At 52.1% G+C, this 23022-nt stretch overlaps 1 protein-coding gene across 2 annotated transcripts; it reads left to right on the top strand.

The window, feature by feature from the left end:
* The first annotated feature begins 5574 nt into the window (after nucleotides 1–5574).
* On the top strand, nucleotides 5575–23021 carry TYRO3 (TYRO3 protein tyrosine kinase). Of its 2 annotated transcripts, none has more exons than XM_019442494.2 (19): nucleotides 5575–6057; nucleotides 7889–8072; nucleotides 8313–8413; nucleotides 9181–9351; nucleotides 10831–10917; nucleotides 11716–11831; nucleotides 13599–13776; nucleotides 14470–14630; nucleotides 15166–15310; nucleotides 15697–15826; nucleotides 15910–16010; nucleotides 16505–16600; nucleotides 16939–17019; nucleotides 17464–17556; nucleotides 17985–18106; nucleotides 18533–18642; nucleotides 18826–18985; nucleotides 19199–19335; nucleotides 21510–23021. In XM_019442494.2, exons 1-19 carry the CDS (start codon nucleotides 5928–5930, stop codon nucleotides 21898–21900), a joined length of 2694 nt encoding a protein of 897 aa, XP_019298039.2. In that variant the 5' UTR covers nucleotides 5575–5927; the 3' UTR covers nucleotides 21901–23021. The 2 variants fall into 2 exon arrangements, with proteins under 2 accessions (XP_019298039.2, XP_019298040.2); XM_019442495.2 differs by having other exon boundaries at nucleotides 5581–6057; nucleotides 14470–14615.
* The last annotated feature ends 1 nt before the right edge of the window (nucleotide 23022 follows it).

Here is a 23022-nt window from a genome sequence, read left to right as displayed (position 1 = left end):
TATATATTTACAAATACATAAGAGATTATCAATGAAATATATGGCCCTTCTTTGGATCCTGATTCAAACAAACCTAATATAAAAAGACATTTTTTGAGACTGTTGGGGAAAATTAAACACAAACTGGGTTTTATATGATATTAAGGATTTTTAAAAAAATTATTGGGTATGGATGTGTTTTTTTGAAAAATAAACTTTATTTTAGACTAGTTTTAGATTTACAGAAAAATTGCAAAGAGTTTCCATTTACCCAAAACATAGTTTCTCCATTTTTTTAAGATTTTTTTTTTTTTAAAGTAATCTCTACAACCAGCATGGGGCTCAAACCCACGACCCTGAGATCAAGAGTTGTCCACTCCACTAACTGAACCAGCCAGGTGCCCCTCATTTTTTAAATAAAGTTTATTTATTTATTTATTTGAGTTATCTCTATCCAACATGGGGCTCAAACCCACAACCCTGAGATCAAGAGTCATGTGCTCTTCCAACTGAGCCAGCCAGGCATGCCCCCCATTTTTAATGTTTTACTTCATTATTTATTCTAGAGAGAGAAGGATAGGGAGAGGGGCAAAGGGAGAGAGAGAGAGAGAGAGAGAGAGAGAGAGAGAGAATCTTCAGCAGGCTCCACACTTATCACAGAGCCTAATGCTGGGCTCTATCCCACAATTCTAGGATCCTTCCACTCTGAGACAAAGTCAAGAGTCAGTTGCTCAACCAAGTGAGCCACCCAGTTTTTTAAAGTAAAGTCTACCCCCAAGTTGGGGCTTGAACTCAGGACCCCAGGATCAAGAGTCACGTGTTCTACTCACTGAGCCAGTCAAGTGCTCCAGTTTCCCGTTTTTAACATCTAACATTCAATGGTACATTTGTTAGACCAATGAACCAATATTGATACATTATTACCAACTAAAGTCCATATTTTATTCATATTTCCTCAGCTTTACCCTAATGTCTTTTCTCTGTTCCATAAGAACATTTAGTTGTCATGTCTCCTTAGGCTCCTCCTGGTGTTGACAGTTTTGTAGACTTTTTGTTTGTTTGTTTTTGATGAGTTGGACAGAGTAGTACTGGTAGAATGTATAGAATGTCCTTCAGTTGGGTTTTGTCTGATGTTTTTCTCATGATAATACTGGGGTTATAGGTTTTGGGGAAGAACAACACAGGGATGAAATGCTATTTTTATCACATTGTGTCAAGGCACCTACTACCAATATGACCTACGACTGTTGATGTTAACCTTAATCACCTAGAAATTTCAGATCTTTGTACTGTACCACCGCTGCTTCCAATCCCATCCTCTTTGGAAGGAAGTCACTCTGCGTGGCCCACACTTGAATGTGGAGGCTTGCTTCCTCTCCTTAAGGGTGGAGTGTCTACCTAAGTTATTTGTAATTCCTCTGCATGAGAGAATTGTCTATGCTCCCCATTAACTTATTTATTCAAAATATTTGGCCCTTTGATAGACCTCATCATTGTGTGTGGGGAGGATGGGGGAGGGTTTGGGTTTGGGTTTTTGAGCAGTTCTTTTTGGCCCTGTAAGATGCTCTGAGATCATTTTGTATATTTTGTGCCCAATCCTGGAATCAGCCATTTCTCCAAAAGTCCTTAGTTCCTTTTATTGGGAAGTGGAGTTAGAAATCAAAATTTGGGTGCTAGGTATGTTCATTGCTACTGAGGTGTCTTACTTTTAGGCCCTTCTCAACTGACAAAGGAAATATATCTATATATTGTTATATGTGCATATCTATAAATATTTCTATACATAAGCAACTGAATTTATATATGGATGAGGTTTTTATTTGTTAAGTCTGCTACAGTGTAATATTTATAGCTGAAATAATAATATGGCTAAGATTTGCTTTTAAGAACTCCAGGAAAACAACAAAAAATGGGAAAACAGAATACAATTGGCTAAGATAATCTGTGAAGTGGAGTGATAATTACATTGGGGATTATACTGTACTTTGGTCTCTACTCATATATATTTAAAATATTTCATAATAAAAAGTTAAAAAAAAAAGTCACTGGCCAGGCTGTAGTTAAAGAGGATCAAAAAGAGAAATACAGACAGCTAGATATACAAACAAATATACTCACGCTCACACATATATTTCCTTTGTCAGTTGACAAAGGCCCTTACACATGGAACTCTTCCTTTCAGGGCCATTCCCTAGATGAAATTTTTTTTTTAATGTTTATTTATTTTTGAGACAGAGCATGAACGGGGGAGGGTCAGAGAGAGAGGAAGACACAGAATCTGAAGCAGGCTCCAGGCTCTGAGCTGTCAGCACAGAGCCCGATGTGGGGCTCGAACTCACGGACCGTGAGATCATGACCTGAGCCGAAGTCGGATGCTTAACCAACTGAGCCACCCAGGCACCCGATTCCCTAGATGAAATTTTGAAGAGGACACATTTTTTCTTCCACACATTTAGACCCATCTGCTGTTTCAGAAACCTCAAACTTATTGCTCTCTCCTACCTCCTAAGTTTGCTTTTGGGGAAAAACTCTGACCATTTGAAAGTCCCTCTGTGACTCTACATCCAAGTTCGGTCTCTCCTAGGGATTTACCTTTCTGTTTCATCTTCAGCTGGGCAGGGAATGGCACTGTTTCTGACTCAGGAGCTTCAGGCAAGGGGTGTTTTGCAGGCACAACTGGCATCACACCTGCAGGCAGTTTTCCTCCAAGCCCTGGAGTGGATTCCCTGCCTTCTCTAAGGTGATGGAGAGTACAGTCTTCGACCTTCCCATTCCCTAAGTGGAATTTCCCAACTTTCAATGGGTCCCAAGGATCCATTCTTTCTTAGTAGCTGGGAAATAATGGGTCCTTGGTCACAGGGCAGTGAGACTACCTTGACCCCATCGCTTACCTTGGTTACTTCTTGGTCCACCCACTCTTGCCTGAGTAGGAAGGACAGGAAGGTCCTAACTGAAAAAGAAGCTGAAGCAGGTGCTTCCTGAAACTGCTGGAAATTGCCATCAGGGAGTTCTGCTACTATGGGCAGATGGTTTTTATTTTTATTTCCAGGTTTGTCTGTGTCCTCTCTATCTATCCCTGGCCTCCTTGAGCAGTCCTGGATCATAAAAGGCAGAGTGGGCAGATACTTACTTCATCCAAGTAGGGAGATACCATGGCCCAACCTAGCTCCATCCATAATAATGGGTTGCTGCTGGCCTTTCCTCTCCCTGTATCCCCTTCTTACTCCCCTGGGATAGATCAGAGCTGGCTTTGGTACTGTTCTGAGGACAGGAACTCTTGGGACAGCTGCTCCTGCATTATGTCAAATACATTTCCTGTTGATTTGATTAGTTTCATTCGAAGCAATGCATTTATGAAAGGAAGGGAGATTTTGCAGGCATGAATTTGCACAGGCAGCCAACCTCCTTCAGACACACACACACACACACACGCATTTTCTCCCCATCCACCCACAAAGTGTCAGTCACATTTAGAGTTTGCACAAATGCACACCCTCCCTCATACATCACAATGCACACCCTCTTACCCACCTACACACTTCTTCCACAAAATCACACCTGCTCACATACCCTTAAAGCATGTTCCATGCCAGAAAGAGAGAGAGACAGAGATACATAGAGAGATGGGGTAGATAGGTAAGAAGAATGGGTTTCGAGGGCTCAGGAAAGCAAGCACTCTATGTGGGAGCTGGCTGGCAAGTCAGGAGACCAAGACCCCACAGTACCCCCTACCTTGTAAATAGAAATACTAAGAATTGATAAGGATTCAAAAGCGGGTATAGAGGAAGCAGGGACTCAGGGCTCCTGGCCCCACATGGAAAGTGTGCTGGCCCAGGGTGACAGAGATGTGCCTGAGGCCTACAGCTGAGATAGGAAGTTTGTGAAGGCTGTGAGTACAGAATGCAGTGGCATCCATGACATATCCAGGAAGCCTATTTTGACTGATGGGAAAGGATGGTCCTTAGGCTGGGATTCCCTGTCAGAGTTCAGGAAATGATGGGGAGGAAATGAGGGGAGAAAAGAAAGTGGAAGGTTGGGTTTGGGCTCTAGGTTCAACATCCTCTAGGAGAAGTATTTCCAGTGTCAAACAGAGTCAATAGGAGGAGGCTGCCTTTCATGGGAAACTTGAAATCCCCTGGAGAGAGGAGAGGTGGGGGAGATGGCCTCAAGCAGTGACAAGTGCTTAAGCGTAGAGCTGCAGCAGCCACTGTATTGCAGTCTTGCAGCCACTTTGCCACAGTCGTATGGCCCTGGCGAACCTGGCTTCAGCTCCAGACTGTTGTCTGCCTACCCTTATCCAACTCAGCCCAAACTCAGAAGCTGTGGATTCTGGAATGGAGCAAGTCTTTTCCTTTAAGAAAGGGTCCTGAAGCCCACCCACAGTACCCAAGAAAATTGGCAGAGTGCTCAGCTAAACCAGACTTGAGGCCCCTGCCAAGTCTGACAGCCCTTCTGGAATCTCTCCCTGTGTTGCCACCTGGGGGCGCCCCCAGCTGGGTCTGAGGCTGCCACTAGCACTGCTGTTGTTGTTGTCATTAGTATAATTAATAAGCAAGCACTCACTGATGGGGCCAAGTGGAGGAAGAGGCAGGCCCCTGCTGCTCAGGAGAATCCCTGATAAGATCCAGTGTGGCTATAGGAAACAGGAGGCTAAGTGGTTTGTCCTTCCTCCTTACCCAGCACTTCTGGAAGGGCCCTCTGGAGTAATCTCCAGGGGACAGGTAGAGGCAAGGGCAAGGGGAGGGAAACTCTTGGTAGGCTGCATTTGGAATCAGCTGTGTATCTTCCTGACAGGATGTCTTTGAGCACAGCCATCCCCCCGTGATTACTGTGGGGCAGGCCAAGCTCTGAGGCAATTATGAATTAATTTAACAGACATCTGTCTGTTTCTTTATGGAATGCCTATTGTGTGCAAGGTGGTCTACTAATAATAGCTAATGTTTTATTGGATTCTGTGAGGACGTAGCCAACTTCCACACCATGTCCTAGGGAATGGGGGATAGAAGCAGAGGAAGCAACTAGGAAGAATGACAGCCCTAAAAGATATAGGCCATTGGGCTTTGGCCTATGTAGAGTAGCAATGGGGATGTCAGATGAAACCTGAGGATTACCAAAAAGATCTTGGAAAACTCGAGACCCAAGGCTCAAGATCTTGGAGATAAAGGGGTGGGAAATGGCGCGCGAAAAAGGGAAATTTGGGTGAAAGCCTCAAGAAAGAAGCACGAAGGGGTGTTAGTCCAGTGGGGGAAGCCTTGAGTCACGATTTCGGGGCTCTGATGGTTGGGAATCTAGGGGACTGAGATGCTTTATGTCCTGAGAGGGGGGACGAGGTTCCAGCATCAGAGCCTGGACAAAAAATTGGGGTGCGGTAGAGGCTCGAGCGAGGTTTGACGGCAGGATCAGGAGTGCTAGGTTTGAAACGATGCTGGAGTGTGTTTAGGGAAAGGAGGGGCGTGGCTGGCTGCACCACCCGGGCACCAGCAGATCCTCGGGTCGGCACTGGGGAAGCTGGCCCGGGGTGCCGCCGCGGTAGGGGAGCCCCGCGGGCGGGCGCGGGCCGGGAAGGCGGCAGCAGGGTGGGCGCTCGGAGCGAGCCGCCCGAGGCTCCGCGGGGGGGCGGTACGAGCTCAGGCTTGCGGGCGGGCTGGTTGGTGAGGAGGCGGCGGCTCAGAGAACATGAATCAGCGGCGGCGGCGACGGCGGCGACGGCTGTGGAAGGAGCGCGGTGGCCCATCAGCGGCCCCGGGGACCCCGCGCTGCTGACGGCGGCCGCCGAGACTCGCTGCGCGCGCGGGTCTCGGAGGCGCGGGCCCCAGCGCCGCCCCCGGACCGGCCCCCGCCCCTCCCGCGGCCCTCCTCTCTCGTCCCTCCTCCTCCGTGCCTCCTCCCTCCTCTCTCCTCCCTTGTCGCTCGCGGGCCGGGCCCGGCATGGTGCGGCGTCGCCGCCGATGGCGCTGAGGCGGAGCATGGGGCGGCTGGGGCTCCCGCCGCTGCCGCTGCCGCCGCCGCCGCCGCCGCCGCCGCTGCTGCTGCTGGCGAGTCTGGCCGCTCTGCTGCTCGCTGAGCCCGCGGCCGCAGGTAGGGGTTGGTCGGGAGGCGGCGGAACGCTGGGGGCTGCGGAGGGGCGCGGCCGGGTGGGCGCCGAGGAACCGCAGCCGAGCCGAGCGAGCCCCGGGCCTGGGCGGGCCGGAGAGTTGGGTGGGGGGACCGGAGCTGGAAGGCCGAGATTGGGGGCAACGCGGGGTGGGGGAGTCGGCTCTGCGCCGGGTCCGCTGCCGGCTCTCGGGCCGGGGCCCCACCCCCAACTTTCTCGCGTCCGGGGCTCTTCGGGTGGAAGGGAAAGGAGTGGGGCTGTGGGCTGAGCGGTCAGAGGGGGGTGTTCGGGACTGGATTTTCCCGCCTCGACGTACCTAGATGTTTACTCTCCGCTCCCCGTCCTGGAGACCCCAATTCTGCCCACCCTACACACGAAGGTCCCACTCTGAAACCACTGGAGCTGGACTGAACAGCCAGGAGGCACACCTGCACCATTGAGGGTACAGGGGCTGTGAGGGTGCCCGGTCACAGAAAACATCTGTACATACTCTAGGTCCTGTACCCACTCAAAGCTTCCTGAAGCGGGGATTGTTGGAGAGGATAGGTTGGAGGAAGGTTGCTGGTCTTTGTAGGGGTTAGCCTCCTGTTCCCACATGGCCACTGAAGCATTTGCCGGTTGTGGGAGTGCTCCTCACAGCACTCTGCATCTCCAAGTTCACACTACACCCCTCTGGGACTGTTGGGTGTGTATGGGGTGTGAGGTTATCCCTCCTTGCCCTGTGACTGGCCCTGTGACACAGGCTAAAGTAGCAGCCATGGAGCTGGCACCTTGTTTTGAGACAGCACTCCCTGGTATATCAGATTCTCAGAGAAGGGAAGGGAAAGAGTGACAAGTATTTACAAGCTGAAAGGGTATATCTCAGAATTAGGGAGCCAAGGAATTTGCCTAGAGTTGCGCAGCAAAGGGTAGGAAGAAGCAGGACTGGATTCAGCTATGTGGATAGTTCACCTGCCCCTCTCTGCTTAAAAACATACCAGAAGACCAGGAGGGGTGTGTGTGTGTGTGTGTGTATGTGTGTGTGTGTGTGTGTGTGTGTGTTCGCGTGCACGCGCTTGTGTGTGTGGATGCCTGCAGAAGGTAGTGCTCCACAGGGTGGCTCCTGTTGGTGTGACAGTAGCTCAGGGGTCTTGGACTCCCTGTTCAGGGCCCCTCCCCTGCCTTCTACCTCCTACCTCCCTAGCACCCGCCCCTGCACACATTCAGGTATTAATAGAGCGGGTGGCTGCCAGGAAGGCTGCCATGTGTTTGATCTGACGTGGTTCTGTAGCCATATGTTCTCCACTTCAGAGGAGCACCCCCTCCTTCTCTTCCTCAGCCTCCTTTCATTTGCCAAGGTGGGATGCGGGTTGAGGTAGGGGGGTGCCAACAGCAGTGTGAGTTCTGGCCTGAGACCTTGGGCAGGGAGCTGGCCGCCTGTTGCACTAGATGGGTGCAGCAGTCATTCCCAGGGCAGTACCCTGCCCCAGGTGTATAAGAATGCCCCACCTTTTCAGCCTGGCTTGTCTTCCTTCTGGTGGTTGGGCTTGAACTTAACATTGCCCAGTAGCGAAGTATGCGGAAGAGGTAACTATCTTAGAGCTGGGGGGAACTTGACAGTGGCAGAAATGGTGCCTGGAGAGCTTGTCACATTCCTCTCCCCAGACAAGGCCCAGGCCACCTTCCTTCCCACCCTGTCCAACATCTACTTTCTTGACCATTAGCTGAGAATGAGCCCTCCGACCCAGAAATTACGTTCTGGAAGAGAATAGGTGATATTTCCAGAGACAGGGGCCCTCTCAAGCATACTGACACCTTCTCCTTCCCACCTCTCAGGCCTGAAGCTCATGGGAGCCCCGGTGAAGCTGACAGTATCTCAGGGGCAGCCGGTGAAGCTCAACTGCAGTGTGGAGGGAATGGAGGAGCCTGAGATACAGTGGGTGAAGGACGGGGCTGTGGTCCAGAGTGTGGATCAGGTGTACATCCCAGTCAGTGAGCAGCACTGGATTGGCTTCCTCAGGTGCAGGACTGTGGGGGAAGGTGTGGCATGCCAGCCTGGGGGCAGGTTATGCTTTATGGGGGGGGCTTGGGAACTGGGGCAATGCTGCTGTCCAGAGGTCTGGGTTTTTTGTTTTTTTTTTTTTTTCTCGGCATTGTTTGGAAACATCCAGAAGTGGGGGCAGGCTGAACCCACTGAGTCTGCTCAGCACAGCTTCCCCTCTTGACCCTGGGAGGCGAGCCTGGTGTCCTGTTTCCACAGCCTGAAGTCAGTGGAGCGCTCTGATGCAGGCCGGTACTGGTGCCAGGTGGAGGATGGGGGAGAAACCGAGACCTCCCAGCCAGTGTGGCTCACGGTAGAAGGTGAGGAGGCAGGGACACAGGTGGGCATGTTGGCCTGGAGCAGGTGCTGTCTGCTAGTGACCACACCTCTGCAGAAGAAAGCTTGGTGGAAGCTGGGCTGCCCAACTCCCTCTGGGGCCTGACTGACCAGGCTCCAGGCCTTCCCCAGACATTGGAACACCATACCCATTGGAATCTGGGTATTTCAGAGCCAAGGGGGCAACTAGGACTTACAACCTATGGGGTGCAGTCAGTTTCAGTTGTCTGAGCAACAAGCCTCAACCACCCATTTGGGGCTGGACCCTGTTTTGCCAAGTGGCCAGGCCAGGAGGGATGGGGGAGGGGAGGAAGGATCTGCAGCTGCGGGAGCTCAGAGCTGTTCAGCCCAGGAAAACAAAGTGACTAAGAAAGTAACAAAGGGCCCTGAACGGGATCTGGGGCCTGCCAGCAGAACTCTGCTAAAGCTTCCGCCCACTCCCCCTCCCTTTCTGGCCCTCCCCCACTCTCCACCCTCTGCCTCCTCCCTTGCTCTGAGAAGGGCTGTCAGAGCAGGTCTGGGAAGAGAGAAGCTACCATGCCCAAGAGGACAGCATAAAGTATATTCCTAAGGTGCCCAAAGAAGAGAAGCTCCCTCTCCAGCTAGGTGGCCTGTTCTGCAGTTGACCCAATCATAAGGGCCTGTGGGACCTTCTGCATAGAGGGCTACAAATGGTAGCAAACTTGTGGTTTGGGGTGGTTGGAAACTGAGAGGTGGCAAGGCTCATTCCCCACCCCCCCTTTCTCCTTAGGTGTGCCATTTTTCACTGTGGAGCCAAAAGATCTGGCAGTGCCACCCAATGCCCCTTTCCAGCTGTCTTGTGAGGCCGTGGGTCCCCCTGAACCTGTTACCATTGTCTGGTGGAGAGGAGGCACAAAGGTTGGGGGACCTGCTCCCTCTCCTTCTGTTTTAAATGTAACAGGTGAGCAGCATCAGGAGGGGCTTTGAGCAGGGGTGGTGAGGCTGGCAGAGTTCAAATCTGTGTAAATCACCAGGTATGGTATTGTGAATGTCCAGAAAACACCCCAGTGCCTGGGTACCTGACCTGCACCATTACTAAGCTCATTGAGTCAGGTGTGCTAGGCTGGCAGATAGGCCGATTAGTGGTGATCCTGCTGGGTGTGTTTGGAGGGTGCTGGAGCCTCTCCCTGTCTTTCACAGTAGTCCAGGCCATGCACAGCTGGCCCTGGGAGATGGAATCGTGTGGAGCCAGGGGCACCCATTCCCCCCACCCCTCCCAAGGGAAGGAGCCAGGAACCAGCCCACGCAGAACTAGGAGGAGTGTCTGGCAGACTTGCCTAGAAGACAAGAGTCTGGGGCTGCAGAGTGGGGAATGGCAGGGAGAAGGAAAGGTGGGGGGTGGCAGCACAAAGATACAGGAGCCGCCTCTCCTAATGGCCCTTTCCAGAAATTTCTAGACATTTTCTCAAATAACTATATTTATCCATACCTCCACACAGATACACCCAAAGCAGTAATGCACACCCACCTGGACCCCAAGATCCTCACACACATACTGAGGCTCGTGAGGTTCACTTATCTGTGAAATAAAGCTAAAGTTCCTGGTTGAGGCTTGAACTGACCAAAAAAGTTGAGAATCTGAGCTTGGTCTCACACACTGGAAGGTGGGAGGGACAGGTTCTGTTGTGCCAAGTGCCCTAGCAATATGAATCTTGAGAAGAGGTGGGCTGCGGGACCTGATGAGGAGGTGCTGGGCTGGAGCAGATTAGAGGGAAGTTTGGGTTCAGTTTTCTCCAGATGTACGTGGTTGGGACCTCAGACAGCCAGCCTGATAATAAGCACTCACTGAACTCCTACTCCACACATCACACTGTGCTAGGCACCACGGGGGATCTAGGGAATACAAAAGAAATAGAAGCCATCAGTCCAGCCCCCAAGGAATTAGTGTAATTGGGGAGACAAGACACATGCATAAAGAACTGAGAACTATTGCAAGGCAAAGAATCTGCAAATGTAACAACGATAAGGCATAGAGCAAATAAAGAAGGGCTCTGGAATGTGCAATAAAGGAGTGAACAGAAAAGGGAGGGAGCTTTGTGCTATCTTCAGGAGGTGGGATTGAGGTAGGGGGGAGTAGTAGAACATTCCTCAAGTGTTCACTGTGCCATGCAATTTATGTGTGTTACGTCATTTGGTTCTCACAATTCTCCCATTTGGGAGATGAGAAGACAGAGCCCCAGCATTGGGGTTTATATCCAGGCGCATTAGACTCCAAAGTCCCTGTTGTTTCCAACATATCCCATTGTTTAGCCCTTCCCTCTGGCTTGAGGGACTTCTAGGATACTCAGATCCAGAGCCTACATATCCCCCTTCCCTGGTGGTCCCAGAATAAATGCAAGTTGCTGCTTGGGGGGCGCTGACTGAGGTTTTCTGGCCTCAGGGGTGACCCAGAGCACAGTGTTCTCCTGTGAAGCTCACAACCTTAAAGGCCTGGCCTCTTCTCGCCCAGCCACTGTTCGCCTTCAAGGTAGGAAGACTGGCAGGAGGACTGGTGGGGGGGAGGGAGGGAGGGAAGGAGAGTGGGCGAGTCAGGGGCGTTCTCAGCCAGCTGATGAAGTTACAGTCATTTGGTGTTCTAGCTTCCCGCAGCCCTGCTGGGATCTGAGGGGTGAGGGGTTAATTGGCAGAGCTCCATCCCTAGTGAGGGCACCTGAGACCCTGCCGTGGCTGAGATGAGAATAGAAACCTGACGTCACAGCAGATTTCCCATCACGAAGCAGAGTCCTTGCGAGGGAGGGAGAGAGGGAGCGAGCAGGAGATGGTCAAGGCTCATGCCCAACCTTGCTTCTGCCAGCCCCTGTGGAGGGAATGGGGCTGGGGAAAACAGCCTAGCAGGTTGATAGAGGAGATCCAAAGGGCTGGTATGCGCAAAGGGAGGGAAAAGGGAGGGAGAGAGCCAGTGTGTGGAGGAATGGCTTATGGCTGCAGGGACAGCTTCTCATTTGTATCTCTCAAGGCCGAGGCGCTGTCCCCACATGCACCCACTGTCTTACCCTATTCCTTGGTCAGACAGGGCCCCTGATTCATAGAGAGGCGACCTCTCTCTCCAGCCAACGCACCCTCCTGGGTATGAGCAGCTATCCCTTACTGGTTGCTTGGCTTGTATATTACTATGGTCCTGGGAGTGCTGAGTAGCCATCGTTAGGTTGGGGGAAACTCTAGACCTTAGGGAGGGACTCAAGGCTTGACTCCCATGCCTTCTGCTTCCTCATATCCTTGATGGGCACTGAACTCCAGGGCACTGACTCTCACTCCCTGTCCACAGCACTGCCCGCAGCCCCCTTCAACATCACAGTGACAAAGCTCTCCAGCAGCAATGCTAGTGTGGCCTGGACACCAGGTGCTGATGGCCTAGCCCTGCTCCAGTCATGTACGGTCCAGGTAGGCTGAGAGGGAGGACAGACTCTCCTGGCCATGTTTGTTCTGTGGCTGCCTTGGTGGCACTTTGTTCGCAGTGGTATCACTTTTACCTACACTTGCCCATAGGACTTGGTTTCTGGCCCTGTTCAGGTGTTGCTGTCTTACCAGGAACAACTCAACCCACTGTCCCTTATTATAGGGTACTCTGGTAACCAAGTGACTTGGCAAGTTGGCTCTAACCTGTACATTCTTCAGGCTGGAAAGCAGATCACTAGAGCAGATTTGGGATGCCTGGAAGGATTTTTCTTATGTCGGCAAAAACCCAAACCTTTGATTTAGCTGATACCTGTACCCTTATGCCCCACCCCCTGACTCATGCCAAAGAGAACAAGGGGATCTGAGGGGTTCTAAACACCAGAGAGTGGAAAATCTGGGTAAGGTAATAACAAAAACAAGAAGCAATGCATGAAGCCTTATTTTCATCTGTTTACTCAAAGGTATTTAATGAACACTTTGAAACTGTTCTAGGCAGTCCCCCGCCCCTGGCAGGAGAGGTCCCTGCTACTCTGGTCTATACCATTTAGAGGATGCCACTGTGGCCTTTCTTTGGCTGTACCCCTTGCCCCTGGGCAAGGAGTCTGTAGAGCCAAGGGGATATGCCTATCTAGATCATGAGGACACCCCCTTCCCTTTCCCCAACTGCCACACTACACCATATTCTAGATACTAGGGATGTCTTGCCTTATGGTCCCCAGTCTGCTTCCAGGGCCTGGCTCATCTTTGGTTTGTGCACCTCTAAGTCCAAAGGGCAGCCATTGTGGGGGATGGGTATGCAGGCAACATTGTCCACACCCGGGCATCTGATGTTCCTCTTGGTACAGACCCTTGGCTCGGAGGCTTCGTCTTGTGCCACCACATTCTGGCTTGGGAATTAAAGGAATCAGAGGTTTATAAATGCAAACCTGACCTTCCAGGTTGTTTGGAAGCTTTATTTGTCAATATACGAAGACGGAATATTTTATTTAATAATTTGTTAGCTGATTTATAACATTTAAATTTTTTTTTTTTCAACGTTTATTTATTTTTGGGACAGAGAGAGACAGAGCATGAACGGGGGAGGGACAGAGAGAGAGGGAGACACAGAATCGGAAACAGGCTCCAGGCTCTGAGCCATCAGCCCAGAGCCTGACGCGGGGCTCGAACTCACGGACCGTGAGATCGTGACCTGGCTGAAGTCGGACGCTTAACCGACTGCGCTACCCAGGCGCCCCTATAACATTTAAATATTTAGCCCCATGGTACGTGGGTCTCCATTTGTACTCTTGCCCTGGGCCCCCAAAATGTAAGGTGAAGTCTTGGTTCATGGTGCCCCTAGGCTCTCAGTTACTCTGCCCTTGAGAAACTGAGACTTTGCACTGTTACAATACATGATAACTCTTATAACCCAATTATGAACTGAGCATAAAAGGGCATGAGTTTTCTGGAGTAGATGAGAAAGTCTTTGATAGAAAAAGTGGTATTTGCACTCAATCTTAAAAGATGAGTTGGACTTTCCTATGAAGAGCAAGCAAGATCATTCCAAGCAAAGGAACAGCATTTGCAAATGCATGGAGATGTGGAACCTGGTGTGTTATTGGAGTGGTGGGCGGTGGGAGGGGGTGGGTTGCAAGTGTTTGCTGATAGGCTTGGAGGAGTCATTAACTCAAGATCCCCCACCCCCCATGCCTATGCCACAATACCATTTTCTATCTCTGTTCTCTCCCTCATTACTTTGCTGCTTTTCTGTAGGTGACACAGGCACCAGGAGACTGGGAAGTCCTGGCTGTTGTGGTCCCTGTGCCGCCTTTTACCTGCCTGCTCCGGGACCTGGCACCTGCCACCAACTACAGTCTCAGGGTGCGCTGTGCCAATGCCTTGGGGCCTTCTCCATATGCTGACTGGGTGCCCTTCCGGACAAAGGGTCTAGGTAAGGGACTTAGCAAAGTGGCTGGGCAGGGCTCCAGTGGGGAAGAGGTGATGTTGGCTCCAGTTCTGAATGAGGTTGCTTGAGAGAGAAGCTACCCGAAAAAGAGATTCCTGCCTCATTCAGCAAACACTGAGTGTCTGCTGCATGCCTATGAACTAGATAAATCCAGCTCCCTTCCCATGCAGCTTTAGTTCTAGGGGGGTGGAACAGACAAGCAGATTAGAAAAGATCAGATAATACCAGAAAAGATTGATAAAGAGTGCCCCAGGGTGGTCCAGGCATACCCCCGTAAAGAGACTGAGGTTTGAATGATAAGGAAGGAGCCACACCGGGGGGAATCAATGCAGAAGAGGGCTTAGCAAGTGCAAAGATCCTATGATAGGAACTTGCTTGTATTTCTCTTAGCAATTGCAAAGAGCCTGGTGGGGCTTTGAGGGGGAAGTGGTGAAGGATGCTCCTGAGGCAGTAACCAAGAGCAGCCCTGTACCTAGCAGGGTGCTGTGGGTCCTGCCTTTACTCACTGGTCCTCCACAGGATTAAAAGTGAGAGCAGTCAGGACTGGGAGGCAAGCTTTAAACCCCACCCGTAGCTCTCTGAGCTGTGTAGTTCTTGGGAGTTGGTTCCAAAGGCCAGCATGGGATAGTGATAGTGGGAAGGGCAGGGCTCTTAGTAGCCTTCTCTCTTCGGGTACAGCCCCAGCCAGCGCTCCTCAGAACCTCCATGCCATCCGCACAGACTCAGGCCTCATCCTGGAGTGGGAAGAAGTGATCCCTGAGGGCCCTTTGGAAGGCCCCCTGGGACCCTATAAGCTGTCCTGGGTTCAAGACAACGGAACCCAGGTAAGGGGCACCCAGGTAAGGGGAGACAAGCTTCCATTCTTCAGGTGTACCAGAGTCAGCTCTCAGGGCTCTAAGGCCTTTAGAGCTTCTGAATGGCCGTCCTTGGTGGGCTCAGCCTCCCACCACTCGAGTGAGAGGGAGTCCACTTTTCCCCACCTCCCCCTGCAGGCTTCTTCCCTCCTTATTGGATGGTGTCTCCAGTTAGGATTGCATCCGGTGGGTGGCTGCTTTGTTTGTAAAGCAGGAAGCACATTCCTGCACCAATTGGGGAGGGGAGGGTGCAGATAAGACCATCTTATCCCAAGCCTAGTTCCCTCCCATCCCCCACCTCTGCCAGCCAGGACTGAGCCTTGTTTGTGTTCAGGAGAGGACTCTGCAGCCTGGAGCAGGAATGTGATGACTCCCAGCATGTTGTGTTCCTGAAGCCCCTGAACCCACAGTGTCCCTTGCCTCCTGTGTTCCTAGCTAGACCTTTTTCTGACTTTCAGGCCCCAGCTGGAGGCCTTTTCCTCAGACTCAAGTATGGGATGGGGGCTTTTCCTGGCTGCAGGGTGAGCTGACAGTGGAGGGGACCAGGGCCAACTTGACAGGCTGGGATCCCCAGAAGGACCTGACTGTGCGTGTGTGCGTCTCCAATGCAGTTGGCTGTGGGCCTTGGAGTCAGCCACTGGTGGTCTCTTCTCACGACCATGCAGGTAAGACCTACAGGGGAAGGGCACAGGGGAGCAAGGCTTTCAAGGGCAACCTAGACTGGTGGAAGGAGGCTGGCAGTACCTTTCCTGCTAATAGACCCAAAGACTCAGCAGTTGAGGCCAGGGTTGGTATTTAAACTAAAAGTCATTCTCCTCCCCCTGCCACAGGACTAGCATAGGAATCTCTGGTCGAGTTGTAAGTCCCAATAGCCAGGGCCAATCACTGACAGGATAGGAACTCTTGGGTCTTCCTTTGGAGCTGCTTTCCACTTGGGACTTTTATTGACTTAAGAGAACCTCTTGACCAGACCAGATGGCCATCATTGGAAAATTCTAAAGGGACTCTTTTATGTCAGCCTAGCTCATGCCACTCCCCCTGTCTCCCACAGGCCAGCAGGGCCCTCCCCATAGCCGTACATCCTGGGTGCCTGTAGTCCTGGGTGTGCTGACAGCCCTAGTGACGGCTGCTGCCTTGGCCCTCATCCTGCTTCGAAAGAGGCGGAAGGAGACACGGTTCGGGTAAGGGGGTAAGGACATGGAGGGAGAGGCAAGTGGTGACTGTAGATCTTGGAGCTGATTCCAAGTCCTGGGTTTCTTCTTAGGCAAGCCTTTGACAGTGTCATGGCCCGGGGGGAGCCAGCCGTTCACTTCCGGGCAGCCCGGTCCTTCAATCGGGAAAGGCCTGAGCGCATCGAAGCCACACGTGAGTGTGGGGAATCATAGGAGGAAAAATGGACTGTCTTTTTTTCTTCCTTTCTTTTTTAATGTTTATTTATTTATTTTTGAGAGAGAGGGAGAGAGTTCACCTGAGCTGAGGAGGAACAGAAAGAATCCCAAGCAGTCTCCACACCCAGCCCTGAGCCTGACAAAGGGCTCCATCTATGGGGGGCTTGATCCCCCCACCGTAAGATCATGACCTGAGCCGTAATCAAGAGTCACAGGCTTAACCGACTGAGCCACCCTGTTTTTTGATGTTTATTTGTTTATTTTTGAGAGAGAGAGGGAGAGAGCCCCTAACTACATTCTTTTTGCTAGCTCATTAATTTGACCAGTGTGTCTGATCTACCCTCATGGATATCTCCATCCCAGCTATGGGAGAGCTAAACTAAGCTCATGTCTGCACTGAGGGTGGAGCCGGGGGTACGAGTCAGGAGCAGGAGAGGCCCCTCTCCTTTCTTACCACCCCTCTCCCCACAGTGGACAGCTTGGGCATCAGTGATGAACTCAAGGACAAACTGGAGGATGTGCTCATCCCAGAGCAGCAGTTTACCCTAGGCCGGATGTTGGGCAAAGGTGTGTGGGGCTGCACAGTGATTGGCAGGAGTGGAGTTTGCCATATCTGGGTGTGTTTGGTTGCTCCTGTCACTTTGGGGGTGTAGATTTAGGGCAGCTCCTATAAACAGGATCTATTTGTAAATGCCTGAGTTTGGGATGTTTGGAGGAATGGTGGCTGGGGATGAGGAGGACTGAGGAGCACTCCCAGCATACTCCCTTTGGCTGCAGACAAAGGAGCCTCCTGCAATGTCCCCAGAGTCTAGTGATTTGTGTCCCTGTGAAGGGTCACCTGGGAGGAAAGGAGGTGGGAGGCAGTAGGGCAAGGTGGCCTCACCGTCATTTGGGTCGGTTCCTAGGAGAGTTTGGTTCAGTGCGGGAGGCCCAGCTGAAGCAAGAGGATGGCTCCTTTGTGAAAGTGGCTGTCAAGATGCTGAAAGGTGAGTGAAGAGTAGTAGACATGGAGTGAGAAGTGGAAGGGGTGACTGATACAGAAGCAGGCTCTGCTGGGTCCTTAGACTTTCCAAGAAGAGTTACTCATCACTAAGTAGGATGCTGCCTGTGCCCTGTGAATAATTCAAAGGCATAAACCCACACAAGTTTGTGCCCTAGCCTTTGCTCTCTGCCATCAGCAGTGACTCCTGAGCTCATTCAGGGTGATTAAAGCTGTGGTTGCTTGAGCTTCTGGACTATCTAAACCAAAGGGAAGACCATTAGCAAGCAGAGAGGTTGTTGGATAGCCCCACTCCATGGGGGTTTCTCCTGCTCATGCCAGTCTGTTTCCTGAACCCCCTGGGAAGCCCAGGAAGGACAAAGCCTAGGAGTCTTGGATCAGAATTGTGGGCACATCTCCCTCATTCCCTCTCTCCTATCTTTTTTTCCAGCTGACATCATTGCTTCCAGCGACATTGAAGAATTCCTCAGGGAAGCAGCTTGCATGAAGGAATTTGACCACCCACATGTGGCCAAGCTTGTTGGTGAGCTCCTTCTTAGGGGAGGCAGATAAACAATAGAGCTAAAACTGTGTTCCGCCAAGGTGGGAGGGCAGCCTGTGGGAGAGAAGTTTGAACTTACGTGGTGAATAAGCAGATAGCAAAATAGCAAGGAGAGTCCTGGCTGAAATCTGATCAGACTCAGGTAAGGAATTTAGTGTGCAGGCCCTGTACCAAAGGTCTGCACATGAAGACTGCCCGTTTGAACAGAGGCAGAGAAGGAGGGGACAAGAAGATGCTCCAGAGATCTAGGGGCAGCCAAATCTTGAGTAGTCACCAGGCCACTGTGGACTTATGGAGAAGGAACAGAGCCAGGGCTAGAGGTAGGACCTAGCAGTTGGGAGGCTCACGCAGACCCCTAAGCTGTCTCTTGACGTTTATGTGCCCTGCTTCTGACTCTCCCTTGTCCCCAGGGGTGAGCCTCCGAAGCAGAGCCAAAGGCCGTCTCCCTATCCCCATGGTCATCTTGCCCTTCATGAAGCATGGGGACCTGCACGCCTTCCTGCTCGCCTCCCGGATTGGGGAGAATCCCTTTGTGAGTGCCTGGGGTGGAATGGCCAGGAGTTGGAAAGGGACAAAGACCCTGGGAGAGAATTTGGCTTGGTGAGCAGGGCTGATCAAGCTGGTTGGGAAGAGGCAGGTTGGGTTTTACCCTTTTTATGCTAGAAGGCTTCCTTCTCCCTCAGAGCCCTGCTGGGCATTTTAGTCTGGGCAAGGGCCCTTTCTGAGAGAAGAGATCTGTGGAATCCCACATGAGGAATGTCTTGACTCTTGGGTGCTGTCTCTCTCTCAGGTCTGCCAAAGCTTCTTTGTCTTGGGAAGTCCCTCCATCCCCCTCCTTTCATTAATTCCAAGGACAGTCATTAGGCTTTCTGGCCAGAGAAGCCCCAGGGAACCCCATTCATCTTGCCCTGGCTGGGTGGGCAGATCTAGCCTGAGTTTGCTCTGTCTGCCCCACCAGAACCTGCCCCTGCAGACCCTGGTCCGGTTCATGGTGGACATTGCCTGTGGCATGGAGTACCTGAGCTCCCGGAACTTTATCCACCGAGACCTGGCTGCTCGGAATTGCATGTATGTGAATTCCGGAGGGCTTGGGTGGGAACGAGCAGCTAATGACAGGAAGACTAATGGTCAGTTCTCGCCTGGGACTGTATCTGCTATGCGTGGGGACAGCTGGGGAGCAAAGATACTCTGATTTTAGTATGGCTGCCAGCATGGGGGAAGGCTGACTCCACCCTCCAACACCCCTCACAGGCTGGCAGAAGACATGACGGTGTGTGTGGCTGACTTTGGGCTCTCCCGGAAGATCTATAGCGGGGACTACTATCGCCAGGGCTGTGCCTCCAAATTACCCGTCAAGTGGCTGGCCCTGGAGAGCCTGGCTGACAACCTATATACTGTGCACAGTGACGTGGTGAGCCGGGGAGCACAGTGAGGCCTGGTGGTAACATAAGCAGTGTGGCCCAGTGTGTGGGTGGAACTTTAGAATCCTCAGGGACCTAGCCAGGTCTCTGGGCTTTGGCTGCCCCCTTATAACACCTCTATGCTCTAAGATGTGCTTGTCTTAGGGTTCTGCCCAGCTCAGGGAGCCTAATGACATCTCCCCTCCAACCTCGCTTTTTCCCAGTGGGCCTTCGGGGTGACCATGTGGGAGATCATGACGCGTGGGCAGACGCCATATGCTGGCATTGAGAATGCTGAGATTTACAACTACCTCATCGGCGGGAACCGCCTGAAACAGCCTCCAGAGTGTATAGAGGACGTGTGAGTGCCCTGGGAAGGGGATTCTGGGAGGAAATAGGAATTTGGGGGTTCAGGTGCTGGCTGCCAGCACAGCTGCTGGTCCAGTGGGAGCTCAGAACCTCAGTTGGACCTTTTGTTTTTTGGTCCTTGTCATTAGAGGGACCCCAAACTGCCTCTTTATCTGCCACCTCCTGTTTTCTTTCTCTCTCCCTTTCCCATCCTGTGTTTCTTGTTCTACCTTTTTTTACATGTTTTCTCCAGTTTTCAGGAGGAACCAGGAACCCTGAGGGCAGAAGGTACAGGGTTGAGCAACAGTGCAAGTTTCTGTCACCTTCTTCCCACCCCCGCTACTTCTCAGTCCCCAACTAGTCTAAGAAAACCTCCTAGGCTGAGCCCTCCCTCCCCCTCAGAGAGGGCTGCATCAGGGCAAGAAAAAACTGCTGCTCTATCACATTCCTTGCTAGACAAGGAGGGGGCGCTGGGGGCGGGAGGTTGGCCTCCTCTTGAGGGAGTGGAGAGACCTAAGATCCTGGGGAGAAGGGACCTGCCTTCTTTCCTTTCTGGGAGCCTGGAGCCTTTGGGAGTGGGACAGGGTAGGGATACACCCACTGAATAGGGGAGTGTTGTGAGCCCCTCGTGACTGGAAGACAGTGTTACCAGCATTAGCTGGGTACTTTACAGGCATTCTTTCAGGTAATCCCCCTCTAACCCTGTTAGGAAAAGTCTGTCATTATCACCGTTTTGTAGATGAGGAACTGAGATTAAAGAGGTTAAGTAACATGGCCAAGGTCATACAGCTATTAAGTAGATGAGTTGGGATGTGAACCTAGATCTCTGTGATTTTGGAATATGTGCCTTTTAACCATGACACCAAATGGAATTTGTTCTAGTGTTATTTCCCACACTGTGCAAGCCAGAGTTTCCCTGGCGCCCTGGAGGACCTTTTCACTAGTACCGGGGGGAGGGCATCCACGTTGATCCAGTGAAGGAATCTGCTCCCTATTTCTTGCTGTGCGGTTGGACCACCAGAGGTCCAAGAAACATGGATAGGTAGAGGAAGTCTCAGCCCGAATGGTGGAGTCCTGTTTCTCTAGGGCAGTGAGCTTGAAGTGCCCTGAACCTGGACTGTGTGTCAGAGGGAAATCTGAGCGCACTAGCTAGGCCTTACACCTCCTACTTATTCAGCACAGCTCAGGACATGGCAGGATCCGAGGTCTCCTTGTGGCTGTAGCCACAAGGAAGATCTGGAGCTGTAGAGGCTTTGCTGAGCAGTGGGGACCAGGCCCTACTTAGTTGCCTCCCAGGCTGGAGCTACTGTTGTCAACAGGGCGGGCGCTGGCTTCCTACCAGGCAGCCTGGTGGACAGGCGCCAGTTGGCTCCTAGCACAGCCTTGACAGTGTATCCCAGCCTGGCCACGTACTCATGGCCCCGACCATTTCCATGGCCTCCTCGATGTCTGGCACCATTCCTCCCATCATTGGGGGCCCTTGTCAGGAAGGCTAGTGTGTGGGGAGCATTTAGGGCTTCCTGTTGTGGGCACAAGGGAGTCAGGCATTTGCGCTGCCTGGATCTGGTCTCAGCCTCTTGCAGTTACTTCTTTTTTTTTTCTCTTCCTTAAGCCTGAGGCATTCCCCAGGAACAGGGATAAGACCTCAGGGAATCTGTAAGGCTCCTGAATGTGTATGTAAAAAGTGTTCCTGCCCGGGGGAGAGGGCTGGAAGCTTTTCTAGGTTCAAATGTGTCCGTGAACAATGAAGATTTAAGTCTGCCTGAGTGGGTGAGGATTCAGGACAAAGGGCGGCTATTCAAATCCTTTCCATTAAAATAACAGTGACTCCAAGCTGTGTTCTGCAAGACAAAAACACTCCTAGTGCCCCCTCCCAATATAACATAGGAGGGACTCTTGGAACCTCACTTTCTACCTGCTTCTACGTGTGTGACCTTAGTCAAGGTTTTTAACCTCTCTCGGCCTCAGTTTCCACATTGGTGAAATCGGGATCATTTATTTCACACATTTATTTGTGCGAATTAAATAATACGTGTAAAATACTTAGAAGAGTGCCTGATGCATAGTAAGTGCTTTATATGGGTGTGTTAAAGAAAAGTTTTCAAACTCCTGGTTCTGTATGTTTAAGGGGCCTCAGCTTCCCCTTTGGGCTCCTCACTGTCTCCCCATACCCTTCTGTCTGCCTAGGTATGAGCTCATGTACCAGTGCTGGAGCGCTGACCCCAAGCAGCGCCCGAGCTTCACATGCTTACGGATGGAGCTGGAGAGCATCCTGGGCCACCTGTCAGTGCTGTCCACCAGCCAGGACCCCTTGTATATCAACCTTGAGAGAGCCGAGGAGCCTGCGGAGGGAGGCCGCCTGGAGCTGCCTGGCAGGGACCAGGCCAGCGGCGGGGCTGGGGATGGCAGTGGTGTGGGGGCGATAGGGGGCACCCCCAGTGACTATCGGTACATCCTCAGCCCTGGGGGGCTAGCTGAGCAGCCTGCGCAGGAGGAGCAGCAGCCAGAAAGCCCCGTCAGTGAGGGCCAGAGGCTGCTGCTTCTGCAGCAAGGGCTACTGCCCCACAGTAGCTGTTAGCCCACAGGAAGAGGGCGTCCCGAGCCATGCTGCTGGCTCTGCTGGCCCGCCACTGGCTGAGGAAGCCCTCTCTGACCCCAGCCCAGGCAGCAAGGCATGGAGGCTCCTGTGGTAGTCCTCCCAAGCTGCGCTGGAAGCCTGGACTCACCAAATCGCCCAATCCCAGTTCTTCCTGCGGCCACTCTGGCCTGCCTGGTGTCAGTTCAGGCCTTGGCTGGGTGGAGGTGGGCCAGGCCTGGTTGTCTAAACCCAGGCAGCTGGCAGGAGGGGGGAGGTTATGTTTCCATGGTTACCATGGGTGTGGAGAAGATTTGGGGGAGGGTAGATCTAGCCCTGTGGGCCCCTACTCTCTGGCTGAGCTGCCCCTGCTGCTTTAGTGCATGCATTGAGGTGTCTCTGACCAGGGGCCTAGCTCTGCCCATGCTTGGGGTTTAAATTCCCAGGTTTGCTCCTCCTCACAAAGAGATGCCCTTGTATTATTCCCTTTAGGTGAGAGTTGGTAAGGGGTTGATACAGGCAGGTCCCAAGCCCTATGGTAGGAGACAGTGGGGCATTCTCAGGTCTGAATCGTTATCCCCTTCCTGATGACCCACCTACCCTGCCTAGGCCAGGAGTAAAGTGCAGCTTTACTGACCAGGTCACAGCAAGGCATGCTGGATTACTGCAGGCTACCATTCGCCCAGCCCATAAGGGCAGTGCACTAAGCCTGGCAAGAGGAAGGGGTGCTGTAGGCCCTGCCCAGAAATGCGTGGGGCCAGAGAGGAGTCCAGGAGCCCCTCTTTACGCCCTCCCACAGTCTGTCTGAGCATGCTACCAAATCCCAAAATATCCTAAGACTAACAAAGGCAGCTGTGTCTGAGCTCAGTCCTTCCACGCAGCATCCATCCCTTAGTCCCAATTTTCCCTCTCTGGAGACCCTCTTCTGTCCCAAGTCTCCAGAGAAAGAGAGAAAATAGGCCTGATGGCTGACGTGGGTGAGGGGGAGTTACTGGAGCCTGGACCCCAGCCCTGCTAGGGGAGCCCCCTGGATTGCATGGGGCAAGGCCCTTGCTGTTAGGGATATTTCCAAGCCGTTAGAAGCTGTTTAAAAACAGAAATAAAATTGAGAACTAAAGGCTCAAG

Source organism: Panthera pardus, unplaced genomic scaffold (assembly GCF_024362965.1).
Source record: "Panthera pardus isolate Hobbes unplaced genomic scaffold, ASM2436296v1 HiC_scaffold_24, whole genome shotgun sequence".
In the NCBI taxonomy this organism is placed as follows: domain Eukaryota; kingdom Metazoa; phylum Chordata; class Mammalia; order Carnivora; family Felidae; genus Panthera; species Panthera pardus.
The sequence above is the reverse complement of the archived record's forward strand: the minus strand, read 5'-3'. Positions and strand labels throughout refer to the sequence as shown.